The sequence below is a fragment of the Cornus florida genome, unplaced genomic scaffold (genome assembly GCF_030987335.1).
Source record: "Cornus florida cultivar Cherokee Brave unplaced genomic scaffold, ASM3098733v1 CherokeeBrave_3.0.0_Hap2_Chr11, whole genome shotgun sequence".
Taxonomy (NCBI): domain Eukaryota; kingdom Viridiplantae; phylum Streptophyta; class Magnoliopsida; order Cornales; family Cornaceae; genus Cornus; species Cornus florida.
This window is the reverse complement of record NW_026775581.1, coordinates 87844851-87865052: the sequence shown is the minus strand read 5'-3', so window position 1 is coordinate 87865052 and position 20202 is coordinate 87844851. Positions and strand designations below refer to the sequence as shown.

Below are 20202 nucleotides of genomic sequence, written 5' to 3'. Positions count from 1 at the left end.
AATTATAGTTTTTTTTTTTTTTAACCAATTACAACCGCGACTACAATTAGCAGTCCTCATCACAAAATTGATCATAATGTGTGTTTTGGTACTAAAGCGGAGAAATTAAAGCAAAATTTTGAATTTTTTAAAACAATTTTTATTACCAAATATGATTTCGATTTCTATCTAAAACACTCTCGTAACAAAACAATTATTTTGATATTAATTAAAAAAATATATATATAATACTTAAAACACATTCCATACCAAATGCCAAGTTGACACAAGGAACTTAATTTGTATCATCATTTATCATTTATCTATATCTATATCTGCCACGTAAGAAAATACTCCGTAACAATTGTACAAGTAGAGACACCCAATTATCTCTCTCATCTCAATGTTCCCATCGGCATATCGCCAACGTTAACGGCTAACTTTTCCGATGCCCACCTTTTAAGCGCCTCTCTCTCTCTACAAAGTAGCGACGAAAACTAGAGAGAGAAAGAGAGAATGGGTTAGGGCTCTCTCTCGTCACTCCAAACCAAAACCCACTCTCTATCTATCTCTCTTTCTCTCCCCCAGCCTCACCAAAACCCTAAGCCGTCATCTATATATATATATATATATATATATATATATATATTAGGGATCAGCATATCAAGACCTTGAATTTATAGCGTACTTTTCTGTCAAAAACCTAATTTATTAATTAATCTATGTACTTCTTCGGACAGCTAGGTTTTTTTTGTCTGTTCTCATACTGATTTTTACGAACGACATTGAAATTCTGTTAGCTGATAGAAGGTGTTAGTTATTGTAGAGAGACATGTACAGGGATCGAGGAAGTGTTGGGTCGAAATCGGAGATGGGTCACGTTGATCGGAAGCGAATCAATGATGCCCTAGACAAGCACTTGGAGCGATCTTCACCGTCCACGTCGAGGAGATTGAACGGCAAGGATCTTAAGGATCGGTTGTCGGCACAGTCGATATTAACTGGCAAACCACCACCGGACCAGAAGGACCTTCGCTCGTCGTCTCTGGCCGAAAACAAATGTTCAGATGGTCATACTCTCTCTCTCTCTCTCTATATAATTATACACACGCTTGCATATAAACATATATACGGTAATGAAGTTTAGTTGTCAGTTCGTTTCGTGATCTTTGATTAGTTGTTCATCAATTTCTTTTAGGTAATTGTTATCTGGGTTCTCTGGATTTTCGACAAAGGTTAACTTTTATTTGGGGTTCTCTGGATTTTCATAATTTTGCTTTACTTTTGGTAAAAATATGAAAATTTTGTGGTGTATAAATCAGTTTCTTTTAATGCGGGTTGTAGACAATAATTTGGTATGCATTATCTGTCTGAAATCATGTTCTAGACTGTAAAAGTGTAGGTTCTAGGTCTGAGGTTTTTCCATGTTTGATGTATGACAAAGAAAGGTGTAGATGTGGGTTTGTCTTTAATGAGTAAGATGGAGGCGTCACCACAACACATGGCAGATGTACAACATAAGGGTCCAAGGTTACCGGCCTAGGTGGATGTCCAAAGATGCTTGAGTTTCTCCCAATAGACAAAGGGATAGAGTCCCGTTAGGGGTTCTGTGAGCGATACCTGGACATGGAGTGAGGGTAGAGACTAGAGAGGGAATCTCCTAGGATTGGGCGAGGGGAAAGATCAGAGAGAGATGACTTTGGGGTGGAGCGAGGAGAGAGACCAGATAGATCTCTCTCTGGGGTGGAGTGAGGGGAGAGACAGACGGATTGCGGCGCCTGACCACGGTGAAGTAGAGGGTGGAATCGTAGCGCTTGGCCGCGGTGAAGTAGAGGGAGAGAGTGCTGAACAGTGATGAAGGCACCCTGGTGTTGAGCCACGATGAAGGGGTGAGCGAGAGGTGCTACGCCAAACCATGGCAAAGCGAAGAGAGATACCATGGCACTAAGCTGTGTTGAAGGGATGAAAGAGAGACCATTCCGCAACCGCGGCAAAGCAAAGAGAGAGATACCGCAACACTAAACTGCGGTGATGGGATGAGATAGAGACTGCTCTGCTGAATTGTGGCGAAATGGAGGAATGCACTGTGGTTTTATGCCATAGTGAAGATGCAGATTATATATATACGTAACATCATGCATTACTCACAACATAGTAGAGATCAAAGGTGGACTGAGAGAGGTGGAAGCCCAGGCAAACTTGAGAGAGAGAGGACATCAGTGTGCAAGTTCACCATTGACTCCCTTGGTGAATGTTCAGAGAGTTAGGTGAGAGAGCAAAGAGAAAGAGCAAGAGAGCTTCTAATGTATGGGTGGTGGTTCCTCCATTTCTCCTCCCTTTCTTGGCCTTAGGATATGTCTTATTATAGGTCAAGTGAGTGAGGGTGGGTGATGTCATGTTGGGTTTTATTACAATGATAAAAAGGAAAATAATGTAAAGTAATTGGAGATAAGAATAGGGTGTGTAATTGTATATGCAGTGAAGGTAAATTATATGGTTAGGTAGGGTGGGGATAAGATAGCATTATGATATATTGGTCTACCTACTCAACAGGCCTTGGACTTCAACCACCCAATCAAGTAGTACCTCCTCAAATCCCAATATTCTTGAGTTATGTTCCCATCTTAGGTCTTTAAGTCTTCGATCTTTTATTCAAGGCTTATTAATGACGTGGCGAGTGCCATGTAACTTGCGCGTTGACCGCTTGAACTTTTGCTAAGTGGGCCTTTATAGATGACGCGACAAGTGACATGTAGGATAACACATATTCCATATTTACAAAAGGTAAAAGAGATCAGAGGGAAAGGGAGGGGACTTGGGCAAAGGAATAAATAAAAGGACGGAGAGGGTGGTAGAGTCCTGATGCTGCAAGCCTGCCACGTCACCTGGAATTAACCATTTATGATATTCCTGGCAAGTGCCAAAGTGTAAACATTTCTCACACGTTAGTGTAAGTAGGTGCCACATATCCAATTATTCCCTAGTCAGGATGTGGCTGCCTCATTTGCCTTAGACATGGGTTAAAGCTATTCTTTCCACCATAACGAGCCCTTGTTCAATCCTTCATTTCATGCCTTGCCAACCCCCTTTTTCTACCCGCTCTTGTCATGACGTGGGTTCTGCCATATTTAGAACCCCTAATCAATGATTCTACGTGCACAAGTGCCAAGATGTTACATGTTAAGTGGAGTTTGGAGGCAGTTCGAAGGTAGTTATGTGGAGTTTTGTGTTTATGTGGTAACCCAACTGCAGCTCAAAGGTTGTTTGGTCGAATAGTTTGGACATCCACTTGATTATCATCTTTAAGGCCACTGACGAAACAACTTGCTCCAATGAGAGCACTCTGCCCGCTCTTCCTAGTAGCCTCTCAAATTGGCTCTGATACCAAATTGTTGTCTTCTTTTGAGAAGAAACGAGTGAGAGGTCTATTTTGGAAATTTATTATTGTACAAAGTAAGGGATTATTATATACATGGAGTTCTGGACCCATATTTACCATTTCATGGAATCAAAGCCATGGAAAACATTGTTCATTTGCCCAAACTACCGTTATTATTTCTATGTACCACTTTTGTGCATTTAAGTACCACTCTTGTGCACAGAGGTGCACAGAGGTACCACCACAGACCTCTTACTCATTCCTTGACAAAGGAACACAACACAAGACCCTCCTGGACTTTACCTTAGATTAGAAGGGAATCACATAACATAATATCATAAGATTTACCACAGATCTCACCTCTCCTATGGCATTTGAGCTTCGTAGATTAAGCTTGGGTACCATATGTACTGAGTTCATTTAGCATAGGTTTCAAAGACATCTCAAAAGCAATGCATATATGACTACTAAGTGACATGATGTTTTATATTGTTATGACAAACGCAGCGAACCAAGCAACAATTACAAAACATGACAGAAAAAGGAACACACCACACAAAGAACACAAAGATTTATATGTGGTTCGTCAAAGCCTACGTCCACGGTGGAGATCCGGCGATAGTCTTTATTATAGTCTTTATTATGTGTAAAATCGGAGATTACAAGTTTCAGCCCCTCACTCTCTTTGTATAATTTTCAGTGTCTCTCTTGATTACACTCCAAACCCTAAGCACCCTTATACATCGCAATACAAAAGAGTACAAATTAGGATGCGGATATATTTATTTTTTTTAGGAAAAGAAGAAAGAAATAAATTGCAAATCCTAGGACATGTAGGCAGTAGGCATAAGGTTGTTATTACAATATATTTCTTCCACCCTTTATTTTTGTGTTGCATTTATTTTTTTTTCTATTCTCTCTATCATTTAGACCTTTGTGATTCCAATAAAAAATTTATTTGTTTTTGGGTGTTTCAAGTTAAATACTTTAACTTTTTTGGTCTTCTCCATTTAGCATGGAATGGAGTCTACGGTTTAACCACGTATAGGAGGTTCAAGCCCCCAAACGCTTGCTAATTATACTTACCAAATGGAAAAAAAAGGTTACAGGCTCAGCCCATCAAATGGATGGCATTTTTTTTGGAAGTTGTCAACCTCTCTTATTAACCCTTTTCGTCAATAACTAAATTGCATCTCAGCATTATGTTAGATGGCAGTGGAACCAACCTAAGGGAAAGTTGCTTTACTAATATGGATATCATATTATTTCCATCTCCTATACTTTTCTCCCATCTTCCTTCTTCATTTTCTATTTGTGACTTTCACATAGTGGGACAACATATATGACTGCAACAGTTTATGTGTCTTGTATAGGAATTAAAAATGCCAAAATACCAATTGCCTGAAACTGTTGAGTGAACAACATGGAAGGAAGACAGTAAGAAGTTAGGACAGAGAGCTTAAAGTAAAGAAACATTAGTTAAGTATTCCATCTTGAGATAGGAGGTTTTTTTTGTCACTTTCAAAGAAAATATAGGGTTGAAGTGCGACAGTGAGGTTGGTAACCTTCATCTGAGTCTCTGACATAATTGTTTTGGCCCATATGGCAAAACCTAGAAAGTTTTAAATTTTTTATTTATTTAAATCACATCACAATGTGAGTTACTAAATTAAAATCTCCAGAGGTTTGAGGGGAGAGAGGAGTGATGCAATGTAGAGGAAAAAATGACTGACGCCTTGCAATGGTATTTTTTTGCTTTACATGCATGTGGGTTTTTCGATTGGCTTCTTTTGTTCGGTTAAGTTATCTGTCACATTGGAAAGAGTCTCTTGCTGGAATTGTCATTATAAATGTGGAAAAGTTGTTATAGATTGTAAACTACTCTTATCACTGCCACTAACCTAGCTAAGCACCAACTTTCAACAACGAAAATACCTATTCTTTAGTATTTGTTATTATTATTATTTTGTCAGCAGCAGTAGAAATTGAACCCATTAAATATGCCATTCCAACACTTGCTAACTGTTATACAACAAATTGAGCATGATGTGTGTTGAAATTTAAAGAGGCCACTGAAACTCCAACCTTCCCAATGGTAAAACTTTTATTGCAACTTTGTACCATTGATTTTGGTTTTTATCATGGTTTAATATTATTGGAATTATGTGGTGTAGGTTAAAAAAAAAAAAAAAAAAATTGCGGTTTTTATATTGATTCATGTATTGCTATTATCAATCTAAATGAATGATATTGATTCATGTTATAATATAATATATAATTCCATGAACTTTTGAAATTGATTTATGCATCACTATCACTGAAATTGAAACAGATGCGAAAGCATATGTTTTCTTTTGCTTTTTTAGGGCAAAGAGTAAGAATTGAACCATTGCCGCTATCAACGCCCACTTTAATCTCTCTCTCTCTCTCTCTCTGTCTAGGTCCTTTAATCTCTCTTTGTGCATCAATGTGGTAAAAGTTTTTGGTCTGGAATAAAATATCAGATATATGAATTGTGATCCAATAATTAAATGTGTTTTGTAAAATTATTTAGTATCGTGAATATCCCAAAATCTTGTGTACATTTTTTATTTAACATGTGTTGGTTCATTTACTGGGAGATAATATGGTCTATAAATTGCATATTATATTACTTAAAGTTGCAACAGTTTTTAGTGATTTCATTCAATAGCCTTTTCAAGAGCCAATACTTATTGTATACAACATAGTTATAGAGCAACACAAATACATATGCATGCATGAATACATTTGTACGTGGTCGTAGAGCAACACGAATACATATGCATGCATGGATACCCATGTAACATTTGTACATGTGTTGTAAGAAAGGATGTGCATGGTACTATGGATTAATGTCTATGTGCATATGAAACCAAATTCACTGCTTTCATTTAATTAACAGATTGACGCAATACCAGATACATAGTAGCTGGCAAATAGACATTTATGACATATGAAGTTTTATTGTTATTCTAACTAACAATATTTTTGACTTTTGTTTCATGAATGATAATTTCTTGTTTCATATCTCATAGTGCAGTCTTAATCATTACTGTGAAGAGATTTGAAATGTGAATGATATTACTAAAAGTTTTTGGGCATCTAACACCTTCACGATGTGTTGGGAAAGATTGGATAATTGTCCCTCTACAATGTCATTATTTACCTTATTGTGTGGTAACTTAAGGGTAAATTGGGTATTTTGAGTCATTCTTGACGCATCAGCTGTAAGTAGAGGGTATATTCTTAAAGGTTGGAGGCAAGTATTGTTCTTTGGAAAAATAAGTATTTTTTTTTTTTTTTGAGGTGGGGAAAGGTTAAACAAGTTTTAGTTAACTTTGAACAATACAAGAACAATGCATTTTAGAACAATACAAGAACAATGCATTTTACCAACTGTAACGCTTGTTATATTATATCTTTATTGTAGCTTAGTTTGTATATGAAAAATATATTGGTACTTGTCTGATTTGTATAGTCATATACAACCTTTACTTGATTCTAGTATAATAGTTTGTTTTGGTCAGCATAACTCATCTTTCTTAGACTACACATCACAGATTTGTCAAACATGTAGATTCTTTGCAATATTTTGAGTATGTCATGCATTGGTATCTTAATCCACCATTCTCGCACAATCTCATTCCAAATTTTTATGATTTGCTATATATATTTGTCTTATTTTTGCCAAAAAACTGTTATCAGTATGTGCTTACTATTTTTATCAGTGTATGTATGCATATTTGTTTTTTCTTGGGTGATTGGAATCCTCTTATCCATAGTTGGCATCCAATGATTGTCAACTACACCCAAATTGAAGTATCATATTTTTCACTTTTAACTAAAGATATTTGGAAGTGTGTGTGTGTGTGTGTGTGAGAGAGAGAGAGAGAGAGAGAGATGTTAATTGTGCTCAATGTGCAATACATCAAACTTGATCTGATGACTTTGATTTTATCACCACCCCCCGCGGCCCCTCCAATTTTTTTTTTTTTTTTCTCCCATTTATTACATGATAACATTGCTAGATAAAGTTTGGTACTGGGCTGTATTAGAATAGGAGTTGCAGAGCGGTTAACTTTGTTTGAATAGCCATGGTTATCACTTAACACAACTCAATCAAGCTTTATTCCAACTATTTAGAATTGGTGTCATGGATCTTATTTTGCCACTATGCTGTATAGGGCCATTATTTCAGTCAAGCCACACACTTCCATTTGGACCATATCTTTCCTATCTCAAGCATGTTATTTTTTGTTTTTACTTCCCCTATCATTACCTTCAATTGACCCAGAATGTAGGGGTGGCAATCTGTGTTTCTATGTCATATTCGTATAGTGTCATGGCATGGGTATACTACTATATGGGTCGACACGAACACGACACAATTATTATTCATGTCAAGGAACCTTGACATGAACACGACACAATTATTAGGCAAGTAACACAACACGATTCATGTAACCTATTAATAAATGGGTTAAGACCTGTCACGATACGGAAGACCCCTTTAGCTAAAATTCCATATTAGTGGGGTCATTCCAATGATGAACAAGACAAGTTTACCCAACACATTTAGTTAAATGGATTTAATCAGGTTATGAATGGGTTGGCAGATCAAACATGAATGCAACACATTTAATTAACGTGCCCATTCTAGTCAATACGATTACACAATTATTCCGGATCGTGTTCAAGTTGTGTAGTGTTTCTTGTCACCAGAATGGGTAGACATTAACAACTGAAGTCGTTTTTCACTTTCAAGTGCATCATGTCGTCCTTTGTGATTAGATGTTTATTCCCAAGTGGATTGATTGGTCTGTATCTTTTGAGGAGTGTTTGTATTTTGCCCTTCACACCAGGGAAAAGCTGTCAAATTAACTGTTGCTTTTACTTCCCTGCAACGAAATTATGTCAAGAAGGACAATAGCATGTGGGCTATGATGTTCCACATTATATACTATTAATCACTTAATTGCAATAGTCATTGAGAATCTCATTGTTGTCTCTCTGGCTGGTGCTTTGTTTTGTGTGGATAGTTATATTTTTATAAAGAGGGTTGAGTCTGTTTCTGTAAAGTGCATGGTATTCTTTATTGCTAAATTCTGTTTTATTTTCACCATTCTACCCTTGACTGTTTATAATTTTAATCTTTGCTGAGGTAGTTCCCATTTACATTAATTGCAGAAGAATCTGAAACAGACAGTGAAGAGTCCGAAGTTAGTGGTTCTGATGGGGATGACACATCGTGGATCTCATGGTTTTGCAATTTGCGTGGGAATGAGTTTTTCTGTGAAGTTGATGATGATTACATCCAGGATGATTTTAACCTCTGTGGGTTAAGTAGTCAAGTTCCTTACTATGATTATGCACTTGATTTGATTCTGGATGTTGAATCATCTCATGGTAAGCTTATTTTTCTAGAATCTATTGTATTTTTCTTCCTATGTGCTTGTCCATAAAATTTTTATGCATGTAGAATTATTTATGCTGGAGTTGTTGACTTTAGTCATTTGCAACTTCATTGTTGGATTTGTCTATAGTGTACTTTATGGTCTGGGTTTTAAAATGTGAAATCCTAGAAAAGATTTTTAGAATAAAAGTACCTAATGTAATAAATAAAATCTATGATAAATAGAGAAAGTAAATACTTACAAAGATGAGTGATAATAATGATGATGGGAGCTGGTAATATACACACGAGCCTTGGCAAACTCCAAGAGGTAGGGATTGGCAGTTAACATACTTGTTCAACAAAATTTTGGAAGAAGGTGTGATTTTAAATGAATGGAGAAAAGGCCCTATATCATCAATTATAAAAATAAATATGTACAAGAGTGTGGGAATGAGTAATTAAATCAGTGAATCATATTGTGAAACTATGTGAAGGGTAATAGAATAAAGTTTAAGGAAAGAGATTCTGTAGTGTTCGAAAATCTTCCTGGTACATCTACTTTGGATGCCGATTGTAATACAATTAATGGAAGATTTCAGAAATAAAAAGAAAAAAAGTTTACATATGCTTGAAGAAGACGTGATAAATTTCAAGGAAATCTAATTTGGTTGCCCATACGACAAAAAAGAATTCCTGTATATTACGAATTTATTCAAGATATGTACCAGTATACAAGAGCTAAAGTTTATAGAAATTGCAGAGAGATTGGTGATTTTGCTATAAAAGTAGGTTCACACCAGGATCAACACTGGGCTCATACAACCCCAAGGAGTTGACTCCGGTGGTGAAGTCCTGGGACTTAGTGCCTCATGAAACATTAAGTCTCAGGTTTGAATCCTCTCAAGTGTGATCAATTCCTTAGGGGCCATGACCGCGGATATAGTCCAAGTTTTATCCAATTCGTGTGGAGGAGTCGCTTTGCACGGGTCCCGTGGACTAGTCGGGGCGAAGCCCCGGACACCCCGGTTATTGAAAAAAAAAACACTAGGCTCATATATGCACTCAATTGTTTTAGCTAAAATAACGAAAGATATATAAGGAGACATTCCATGATGCTTTTTACCGATGGAATATTGCTGCTAGAGACTTCTAAGGAAGCCCTAGCAATATAAATGGAACTTGAAAAAGAACATTGCAAAGGTTTTAAAAAGTAGTGAAAATAAAAATATTATGTGAGATGTGAATTCAATAAAGATTCAATTAGTGGCATATAATGATAATAATTGAAGATTGAAAGATTACTCGGAACAATAATTTTAGACATCCAGGATCAATAATAGGAAAAGGATGGGGAGTTAGATAATGGGGAGTTAAATATGATTTGAAACAGTCCAGTAAGATGTAGAGGCGCCAGCAGTATCTTATGTGATAAGAGAGCATCAAATAGGTTAAATGAGAAATTTTACTTATCAAAAAAAAAAAAAAAAAAAAAAAAAAAAAGGTTGAATGAGAAATTTTACATGACAGTCATTAGACCAGCTATCTTATATAGAGCACATTGCTATTAAAGAAGAAATAAGAACATCATTTCCACTATTCCACATCGCTATAATGAGAAAACTGAAATGGATGATAGGAGTTAATTTTTTTTTCCTAATTGAAGAAATTTTTTATAAATATAAACATTATAGTACAAGCCATAAAGTGAAGGCATACCCTCACTTAACACAATCCTTAAAAGGATCACACATCAAGAATAGGGAAAATCCCTATCCTAAAAAACAAAAACAAGCTAAATCAAAATTAGGACATCTTGGAGACAAACCCCCAAGACATCCAAAACCTCCCAAACAATACATTTAAAGACAACTCTATTGTGCTGAATAATATCATTGTGAATCCTACCATTTCTTTCACTCCATATAAAATACAGAGTGGCAGAAATGATCACCCTGCATAGTTTATTCCTCCATGATGTTACTGCAAATTGCTGTGCAAGATCCAATGCAAAACCACCAACAGTTTACTGCCTTTGAACTCTCCACTTGAACATATCAGCAATATCACACCAAATCTGCCAAGCATACTCACACTCCACAAACAAATGATCCACAGTTTCTTCATGATTACAGCATAAACAACATCTAGAAGCAAGTGATATACCCCTTCTTTGCATATTAGACCCAGTCATTACTGAATTCTGTAGAACAAGAACACCTAGAACAGCCCACCTAGGCGATGATAGGAGTTAATTAGAAGATACATTATTGATAATCAATATGCTAGGGAGAAATTAATAGTGCTATATATTAGTAATGAAATGGTAGTAGGTGGTATGGACATATACAATGTAAACCAGTACTGTACCAAAAAGAAATGGGAAGACTTGTTTAATAGAGCGAAAGAGACACCTTGAAACTAACATGGGGTGAAGAAATGAGCAACGACTTCAAGAAATTAAATGCGATAGGAGAAATAGTCTGAGAGAAAAGAGTTAAAGAAGAAAATTCACGTGGCTCACCTCATCCATTAGGATCAACGCGGCGATGATGATTGGAATTCTTTTCTTAATTAATTTGGACATGAAATTTCATTGATAAGATATTATTTAGTATGATCAAGTTAATATAATTAACACAATCATAGTATAAAAAAAATGTATATCACGTACTGTAATAATTGGTTAATAGAAACATACAAAATTAATGTGATCTAGAGACATGTTCAGTTATGCTAGAAATGTTTCAAGTATAAGGTGGCCTCTTATTTTGAAAAACATATGTAAATGTTTGTAAGTGGTCTCCTCTGTATTTTTTTTAAAAAAGGTATTTTTTTTAAAAAAAGGTGCAAGTATTTTACAACTTATGAAAGCCCCTGGATGATTGGGCCTTTTCTTTTGGTTCTTTGTTTTGATAGCTAACCTCAGTTTGTAGGTTTCCCTCATTCAATGGCCTTGACTACATTTTCCATTTATCTTGTATGAATTTGAAATTAAATGTTATGGTTATGTGTGTGGTATCTTTGGTTGTTGGGTCTTTTCAATGAGTATATTGGATTGGATGGAATGTGCAGGTGATGTATTTACAGAGGAACAGAATGAATTAGTTGAATCAGCAGCAGAGATGCTTTATGGTCTAATTCATGTCCGGTACATATTGACAACTAAAGGAATGGCTGCTATGGTGATAATTTATTCTATAATATTTTTGTTATATGTTTAATGCTTTTAAAGCTTTTATAATTGGCATTGACTAACCTTTTACAGCTAGAGAAGTACAAGAATGGCGAGTTTGGAAGATGTCCGAGAGTTTACTGCTGTGGACAACCCTGCCTCCCTGTTGGTCAATCAGACATTCCTAGGCAAAGCACTGTAAAAATTTACTGTCCTAAGTGTGAGGATCTTTACACACCTCGGTCCAGGTTCCAGAACAGTATCCTTTAAAATTTTAAGTACTTAATGCTGCCATCCGGCAGGTGCTTGACATGTGCCTATATTTACCATTATCTTGAGCTGTTTTCTACCTCTCTTTCTGAAAGTATGTGTATTTGTGTCTTATACTGTCATGGTTTTATTTATTTATATACGTTGGAGGCTAAAATGGGGACACAAAGAGTTAGGAGCCGATTTGAATTTGAAGTTAGAATGGAACATAGAATGGTAGTTCCATCTTTCCATGCATCCTACTTGCGCGTATATATGAACTTACGATCCGACTATTACTGCTTTTAATTGCAATTTGAAGAATGTGAGATTGGTTTTTAAATTTCTCCCTCCTGTATTATCCAAAATACAGTCTTTGTTATAGGAAAGGCTGGTTTGGGACAAGTTTCCACCAATGACACGACTTGATGTCAATTGTCACTGAAGTCAATAAGAAAGCATACTAATGAAATGAGTAAAAATAAATGTTTTGCTACATAATAACAATGAAGAAATTCTACGAGAAATGTTAGCCCTCTATTATGGATGTTGTAAATATTTGTCACTACCTTTTTTTCATTAATTTTATGCAAAAACTGAGCACTACCCTTTGGTACTCAAGTGAGTCAAAAGAGAATCAATTGGCCTATGCAATGTCAAAGAAACTTCTTTTACTAATTATTCTTTTGGTGACTGATGGAAAAATGATTTTCAGAAAGCCAACTTTAGGTCTCTTATAGAATAGTTAATTTCATTTTGAGTTTATAAGAATATCAATTTTGCTCATTACGACTTGTTTATATGTAATCACTGCAATATTCCTATGCTATAAGGTTTGCTCAATCAATACATTGTCAAATACCTTCAGGGTTAAAAAAACTCACACTTGGAGCTTTCTTTAAATTGTGTATCAAACAAATTTAATTGGACCTTTGATTCGATATGTTTGTGGTGACTCTTAGTTTTATACCATACTGACCTGGCATTGCTCTGTGCTTTCCTTCCATTGTTCTTTAACTGTATGTAGACATTGATGGAGCCTATTTTGGAACAACATTTTCTCACCTCTTCCTCATGACTTATGGGAACCTCAAGCCGCAAAAGGCATCACAGAGCTTTGTTCCAAGAGTATTTGGTTTCAAGATGCACAAGCCATGAGCCTCCCAAGCTGCCATTTGGGGTGGGATTTCCAAGCTCCCTCTTGGCATATATCCGTATTGGTAATTCTATTGCTTCTGTTGGAAGTAAATGGTTTTGGCAATACAGCAAGAGTTCAGAATTGCCAAGAGATCACAAACTATATTCACCTTATATATATGGTGTGCAGAATATCTGAAAAAGCATTTTGACCTACATGTCAAGCTATTTTGCCTTTTTAATTTAGCTATTTATTTTGAGAGTTTCTGTAAGCTTTGTTGTTTCGGGGTGGAGTATGTATCAGAACTTCCTTGTAGTGGGTTCCTCCATCCTGCTTTAGTTTTGCAATCATGTTCAATGCCGTTATAACATACATTCATATTCCATGGATGTTTTGTGCTCTTCCTAGGATGGATTATCTTTATATATTTTAAATTGCTTTCGTTGATGCTAGTGTTTTGTACTTTGAATGTGATGCATCATTCTCATAATACAGCAATATAATTATAATTTGGATATATTTTGACTCGACACCCAAATCTTTGTCCTTTTACCAATTCCTCTCTCATTAGTATTGTACCCTGCTTATTTAATACTTGTCATGATAAGGGGGATTATAGTTGTTGTAGCTGCTAGAATGTTTAATACTAGTGTTTTCGACTTCCAAAAGCATTCCTTTCTTTATATAACTTCCTAGATGTATTATTCTTACAAATTGTATATTTAAAATATAATCTGAAAATAAATTAAAAGAGGGAGAAAAGCAAAAACTACAATGATATAGGAAGACTTAACATTGATGAATCATCGGAAATCGTGGTGGCTTGTGGGAAATGATAGGGGGCTGGTTCGGTTGTCCAATTTGATCAGGCTTTTATCAGTCTAATTCTAGTGGCTTTAATCACGATAGACGAATTCTCATGGCTTTAATATCCGGTAGATGGATTCTGCTGGATTCTCATGGCTTTAATCTCTGGCCGCCAATAACTCATCTACGCAGCCATCTCAAAATTACAATCAACCCTACCATCAAGAATTCACTAGTGCAATCAGGAATTGTCAAGTGCGAGAAATCATGACAAACAACAGCATTTAGTCACTCGCTCCTAATAGGAAGAGAATGCCAAGAAAATCCCCTACCACTGAAAATTTCACTACACAAATCCCCAAGTTGCCAATTTGGAGAAGAAAAACATCACAAAAGGCACGTAGAAGCAGATGGTACAATTTAATTGCTCTAATGGCAACTAGAACAAATTGCTTCGGAAAACAAAATTTCAAACATTTTCATAAGATAAATAAACAGATGGTTCCAACAACGAAAAGATCAGAGTGACCAGTAAAATAACCAAGTAGTCTGCTCCAGACTTGAGAAAATACATTAAAAAAAAATTGACAGATAAGTGATTTTTGCTGCTGCTCAGCTCTCAGTTTGCTCCCTGAGCCTCCGAATTGTGCTCCTAACAGTCACAGCACTGGCAGTGCTATTGCCAAGGGAAAAAAAAAAAAAAAAGGAATTAGTAGCTGAAAATGAAAAGTAAATGGGAAAAAGTCCAAGACAATCATTACTTGAGTGTGTATGCACCGCCTGCTTTGACTTTGCCACAATCCTTGCAGCCCCAAATCCCCACTGCTTTCCTCTTCACTGCATACTGCAAACAGTCGAGTGTTTGATTAGAACCACTGAAATCAATTAGTGAAGCACTATCCAACTCAGACAGAAATAATAATAATCACAATAACATTAATGACAACAAAAAATTAAACCACTAGAAAGCTGCTACCTTCCCACAAAATTCGCAGAAGAATTTGCTATGCTGACTAACCTCCATCTTCTTAATCTGCTTTCGCAGACTAGCCCCGTAACGGGTACCTGAAGTTGGTAAAAGATTCAGAAAATTAAGAAGCTCTTTGTTGCAAGGAACAATCTGAACTTGGAATGAAATAAAGAGCATATGATGTTTCATTCTATCATTGGAAAAAACAACAAAAGATAGAATAGAATTGTAATAATGCACAGATCATTGAATTGATTATCTAGTCAAGGACCGGGCACATTTACTCAACAACTTGCAAGTTGGCCCTTGAAGTCTGATCATCCTAGCAAAACCCAGACCCAAATTATGACTTCTAACCATTAAAATCCTTAATAAACAAGTGCTTTATATTTTAAATGCCATGATAGAGAAAAAAACCCTTCTATTGGACAGATACCAACGGCCAAAGAATCTCTACCAAATAGCTGCATAAGTTATGTCCTATCTCCTAACTGTCCTTTAACTCAACTTAAGCCGAGTTTTAGATTCAAAAAATGAAACTAAGATCCTAAATCCAGTATGAACTATGAAGCTCTACATCTGCACAAAACAAAAAAAAAAAAAAAAAAAAAAACCGCAATTCCACATTTAGGAATGCTACAACCTAGAAGCAGGATTATGGAATCACATATAACCAGAGCACGATAAATGTTTTAACAACATTGCTTGGTACTTACCATACTTTCCAACAATCCCAGCCTTCTTCGTCCGCTTTGTCTACGTTAAAAAAGAAAAAAAAAGGAATTGCATTAACGTACAAAATTAAGATGCAAAACCAACTTATTATCAACACCAAACAAATGACAGATATGGAAAACAAATTAAAATGATTAAGAATCCAGAGTCAATCCTCAAGCAGCAGTTAAACAAGTTTCCAAATGCTAGAGTAAAATGAGTCTAAGACATCAAAATATATTTTCAAAAAGCCTAACATGAATAAAATATCGCAGTGGATGCATACACATATCCAGACCATTCACAAGTTATGTTTGCTGCCCTCATGTCCTTATACCTTGTACATGTTTGCTGCCCGCATAGCTTGGCGAGGAGAATATATCATTCTCGTTCACTATATAAAAGTACAGCCTCCATTGCCCTTTAAATGCCTTAATCTGTAGGTTCTACTCAACAGTTTTCTCATTGCTTTTATGTCAATATTCTTTGAAGGTTCATTTTCAAGACGCTAATTATTTTGAGTTCTAAAATTTTAAATTAAAAAATAAATAAATAATTCACATAACTATTAGGAGCTTGAGCTAGGTTAGGCCAAGCTGATTTGAGTTTGAGCCAATATCTATTGGGTATTTGAGTTAACAGAGCCAAACCCAAGTAATCCAAAGATCATCTAGGCTCAATTCATTTGCAACCCTACTTGTCTCCCAAAAAGGAAGGTAGGAAGGATAAACACAGGTCCAAAATTTGCACTAGAATAAAACAGACTGAATAAATTGGCCCAAACATGCATGGATTATGAAGAAACATCATTACAAGGCTGAGACATGATTTTTTTCTCTTTTTTTATTTTTTCATTTTTTTGAAATATTACCAATTGCTAAAAAAGATAAGAAAAAATTCTCATATATTGTTAGTAAATTATCTACATTTCATACACACTCCACACATTGCTAATATGCAAGAATCAAATATCCTGAAACAGCCAACTCAGCTAGGGTATAGACCTTGTTCATAGACTAGGAGCTCATTTTTCAAGCTGTCAAAGATATACCAAGGACAAAGTTATGAAAGGCTTTGGGTACATTTAAAATTGAAAATTAAACTCTGATTTGCGCAATGATCTGGATTTCTAAGACCGGTCCAGTTTCTGATTCTACGGACGCAATAAACTTGAAAAGCATACCTAAGACCTTCAAGGGAGAAGGTGTTTTTGTGATATATGTATATATAGAGAGAGAGAGAGTTTCACCATTTGACAGCCCCATCAAGCATCTCACGCATAATTTTCCGTAGGAAAACAAAATTAGATACCAGGTGCAACAGATAATTTTATGTAAACAAACAATAAGAGGAGCTTAGTACGAGCCTTTTTACCAGGAAGATTACTCTCTGACAAAAGCATCATAAGCCTTACCAATACTAGCACTGTGTCAAAGCATTTACTAAACTCATTCCAAAACATAAAATAACAAGAGATTGTGTATGTAATGTAAAATATTATATTAAACAAACCATCAACGACTCAACAAAATAAAACAAGTACATATTTTTATGCCAACAAAAATTCCAGATCATTCATTTGGAACACCAAACAACGCCTTCTCGAAAAACCTCTCCAAACAGTGGAAATTCGTTGAAGCTCAGTTAATACTCACAGAAATGGTGCAGATCAAGTGGAATACAATTATATGTAAAACTTCACATAATATATACATATAGATAGAGATATATATATACTAATAGAGTAGAGACGGGAGAAGACTGAGAAAGTACCATAGTGGTTAGTGCGCGAGAAGGTTCTCTGGTTGGGAACGCAGAGCGGCTATTGTGGGCAGAGAGACGATAGCGAAAACCCTAGATTTTGTCCCTTATAGACTGAAACGGGCTGAATCTGGATCGGGTTTGGGTATAATTAAAACTGATCGGGCTTTTAGTGGCTGAGTACTTCTGAATAATTAGCAGGATCGGATCTAACCCGTTTATATAAGTTCTTTTTTGGTTGTGAGACAATTCCTCAAGGGTTCAAAATGAAATTTAAGATTTACTTGTTAAATTTTATTTTATTTATTTTTCCAGTTTTATCAAACAGCACATTACTAAATGTAACGCCCCAAAATTTTTAATTATAATAAAAATAGATTTTTATTTTTATTTTTTATAATTTAATAAAAATGGATGTTCTAAGTATTATTGTAAAATTAATAATAAAGTGTTTTAACAAATATTATTATTAAATACATTTAAAATAAATTAATTGTAAAAAATAATTATTATAATGTATTACCAAACACTTAATGTTTTTTAATAAATGCAATTTTTTGATAGTGCTACTAATAAAAATATTTTTTTTATTCCAACAACAACTTTAATATTTTTTTTTATTCTAACAATAACTCCAAACGGGTTCTGCATGACATTATTACACATGAGTTTATTTTTTGGAATGCTTTTGTCTTAAGACCATGCTTAGACCGCTTTAAAGCTAATAGGCAAAAAATATCTACCAATAAAGATTCTAACAATAGTTTCTAACAATAATTTAAAAGGCTTTTGAAACTATTGTTTCATATGATGAGTTAAATAATGATGAGATTAAGTAGTTCAAATGCATTTTAAATATGACCAATAAATTTTTTATAAAGGGAATGGTGTTACTCTTAAAAAAAAAAACGAAAAATCACGGTGGTGTTACAAAAGTTTCCGATAAACTTGGAGTATGTTGATTTGATGATGCATCATGAAAGAAAATTACAAACCTTTTTCACACTTCAACTTCTAGAGGATTTGAGAAAACATGGGATTACAATTATACATTTGAGGTCTCAATCTCAGGGAATTCTGATTTAAATTATTTATGTGATTACAAATATTTGAGATTTATGTTGTAGTCACAAATTCTTTTTAAAAGGTGTCGCTCTCACGCTCCGAGAGCATTCCTGCTCTCACGCGCCTCCGCGAATGCTTTTGCTCAAATTCTCATTACTTATACCTTAATTATGTCACTTTCACCTTCCCGTTCACGAATTCGCTCTCACTTTATGTGATTTAGGTTTATCGTTCTAATTAAAAAAATAAATAGTTTATTTTTTTAAAAAAAGTTGCTGCAAGGACGAAGCCTGATGAAAAGAACCATTGGAAATTTTCCTTCAATCCATATTAATATTATTATTATTAATTAATTAATTTATTTTTTTGGGTTCGTCTTGATGGTTAGGTCGAGTGATTAAGAATTTTCTTTTGTATTATCTTTTTTTACCCCCCTCTCCCTCTCTCTATTCCAGCATCTGTCCCATTTATGCATATGAGCACTTGCTCTTTTCTTTTTTTTCCCCCAAATACAAGCTCAGTTTAACAGACAAAATGGCTAATAATAATATTCTTTTTAGTTCAATATAATTTGCCAAAAAGACATCCTTTCACTCTTTCAGGTCATATATAATGTAAATAGACATAAAGACAGATATACAGTCATACGCATACATATTAATGAATTCTTTTTCTTGACTGAATTATAGATTTTAATTAATTACCCAAAAAGAAAATTATATTCCAAATTCTTATAAAGGAATTTCAGCTTGTTCCACAAAAGGGGGGAAAAAAATCTAACTATTGGTATATATATGTTAATATATATATATATATATATTTTTCTAATTTCAATAATAAAGTTGATCCAAATAGCATTTTAATTCAATTCCAATTTTGCGTAGCCCAAAGCAACCTAAAACCTAAAAATAGTGCAAACCAGCAAGGACTTTGCCCAATTAGTGTCTCCTCTCCTTTCAAATGGATGGTTGACCATCAAAGTCCTTGGGGGACAAAATGAATAAATAAATAAATTTCAACCAAGTAAGAGAGGACGTCTCATCAACTTGTATATGAATCCCTCCCTCTGTTATCATTACAAAATAAACACCAAATTTCTAAATTTTGAGAAAAAAAATAATAATAAACACCAAATTTCCCTATAAATCAGAGATAGGAAAACACATTGATTTAACATAAATATCCAGTGTAACTCTTGCATCTAGATAAAGGAGGGGAGGACCTAAGAACATTTGAGATTAAATTCAAAGGAAAGGTTTGAGGTAGTTTAAGTTATATAGACACGGACATTGTAAGTCCTCTTCCCAAGTAGGAAACACAGTTTCTAATGATAACTAGATGTAGTCAATCATTAGGTTTCGCAATTATCCATGAGCTATGTTTGACGGCACGGAATCGGCGCCTTAGACCAAAACCAAAACCAAAACCAAAACCAATCCCGAAACCAAAGGGCCGATTCGGTGCTCCCAATCATAACAATAGGTTTTTTGCTTTCACTTGAAAATTCAGTAAATAAAACTTGTACTCAATTAGCTCGAAGCTAACTGATGAA

The 20202-nt window shown here is 35.0% G+C and overlaps 2 protein-coding genes across 2 annotated transcripts; one reads left to right on the top strand and one right to left on the bottom strand.

Annotated features, from left to right (window-relative positions):
- Positions 1–409: 409 nt before the first annotated feature.
- LOC132285266 (casein kinase II subunit beta-2-like) lies at positions 410–13785 on the top strand. Its single transcript, XM_059787434.1, has 6 exons — positions 410–663; positions 806–1049; positions 8567–8785; positions 11847–11956; positions 12040–12205; positions 13223–13785. Exons 2-6 carry the CDS (start codon positions 812–814, stop codon positions 13351–13353), a joined length of 864 nt encoding a protein of 287 aa, XP_059643417.1. The 5' UTR covers positions 410–663; positions 806–811; the 3' UTR covers positions 13354–13785.
- An 808-nt stretch (positions 13786–14593) lies between these two features.
- On the bottom strand, positions 14594–17731 carry LOC132285267 (large ribosomal subunit protein eL43-like). Its single transcript, XM_059787435.1, has 5 exons — positions 17598–17731; positions 15827–15866; positions 15117–15205; positions 14902–14984; positions 14594–14816 (listed from the first exon to the last, which is right to left on the bottom strand). The coding sequence occupies exons 1-5, from the start codon at positions 17598–17600 to the stop codon at positions 14753–14755; spliced, it is 279 nt and encodes a 92-aa protein (XP_059643418.1). The 5' UTR covers positions 17601–17731; the 3' UTR covers positions 14594–14752.
- Positions 17732–20202: the final 2471 nt, after the last annotated feature.

Bases quoted from the DNA above. Each gene is read 5' to 3' on its own strand.
- LOC132285266 (XM_059787434.1), top strand. From the start codon at position 812: ATGTACAGGGATCGAGGAAGTGTTGGGTCGAAATCGGAGATGGGTCAC. The intron at 1,050-8,566 runs GTCATACTCTCT...CATTAATTGCAG, and splicing joins CGAAAACAAATGTTCAGATG to AAGAATCTGAAACAGACAGT. The intron at 11,957-12,039 runs GTGATAATTTAT...AACCTTTTACAG, and splicing joins CTAAAGGAATGGCTGCTATG to CTAGAGAAGTACAAGAATGG.
- LOC132285267 (XM_059787435.1), bottom strand. The intron at 15,206-15,826 runs GTAAGTACCAAG...TACCAACTTCAG, and splicing joins TGGGATTGTTGGAAAGTATG to GTACCCGTTACGGGGCTAGT. The intron at 14,817-14,901 runs GTAATGATTGTC...CCTTGGCAATAG, and splicing joins GGCGGTGCATACACACTCAA to CACTGCCAGTGCTGTGACTG.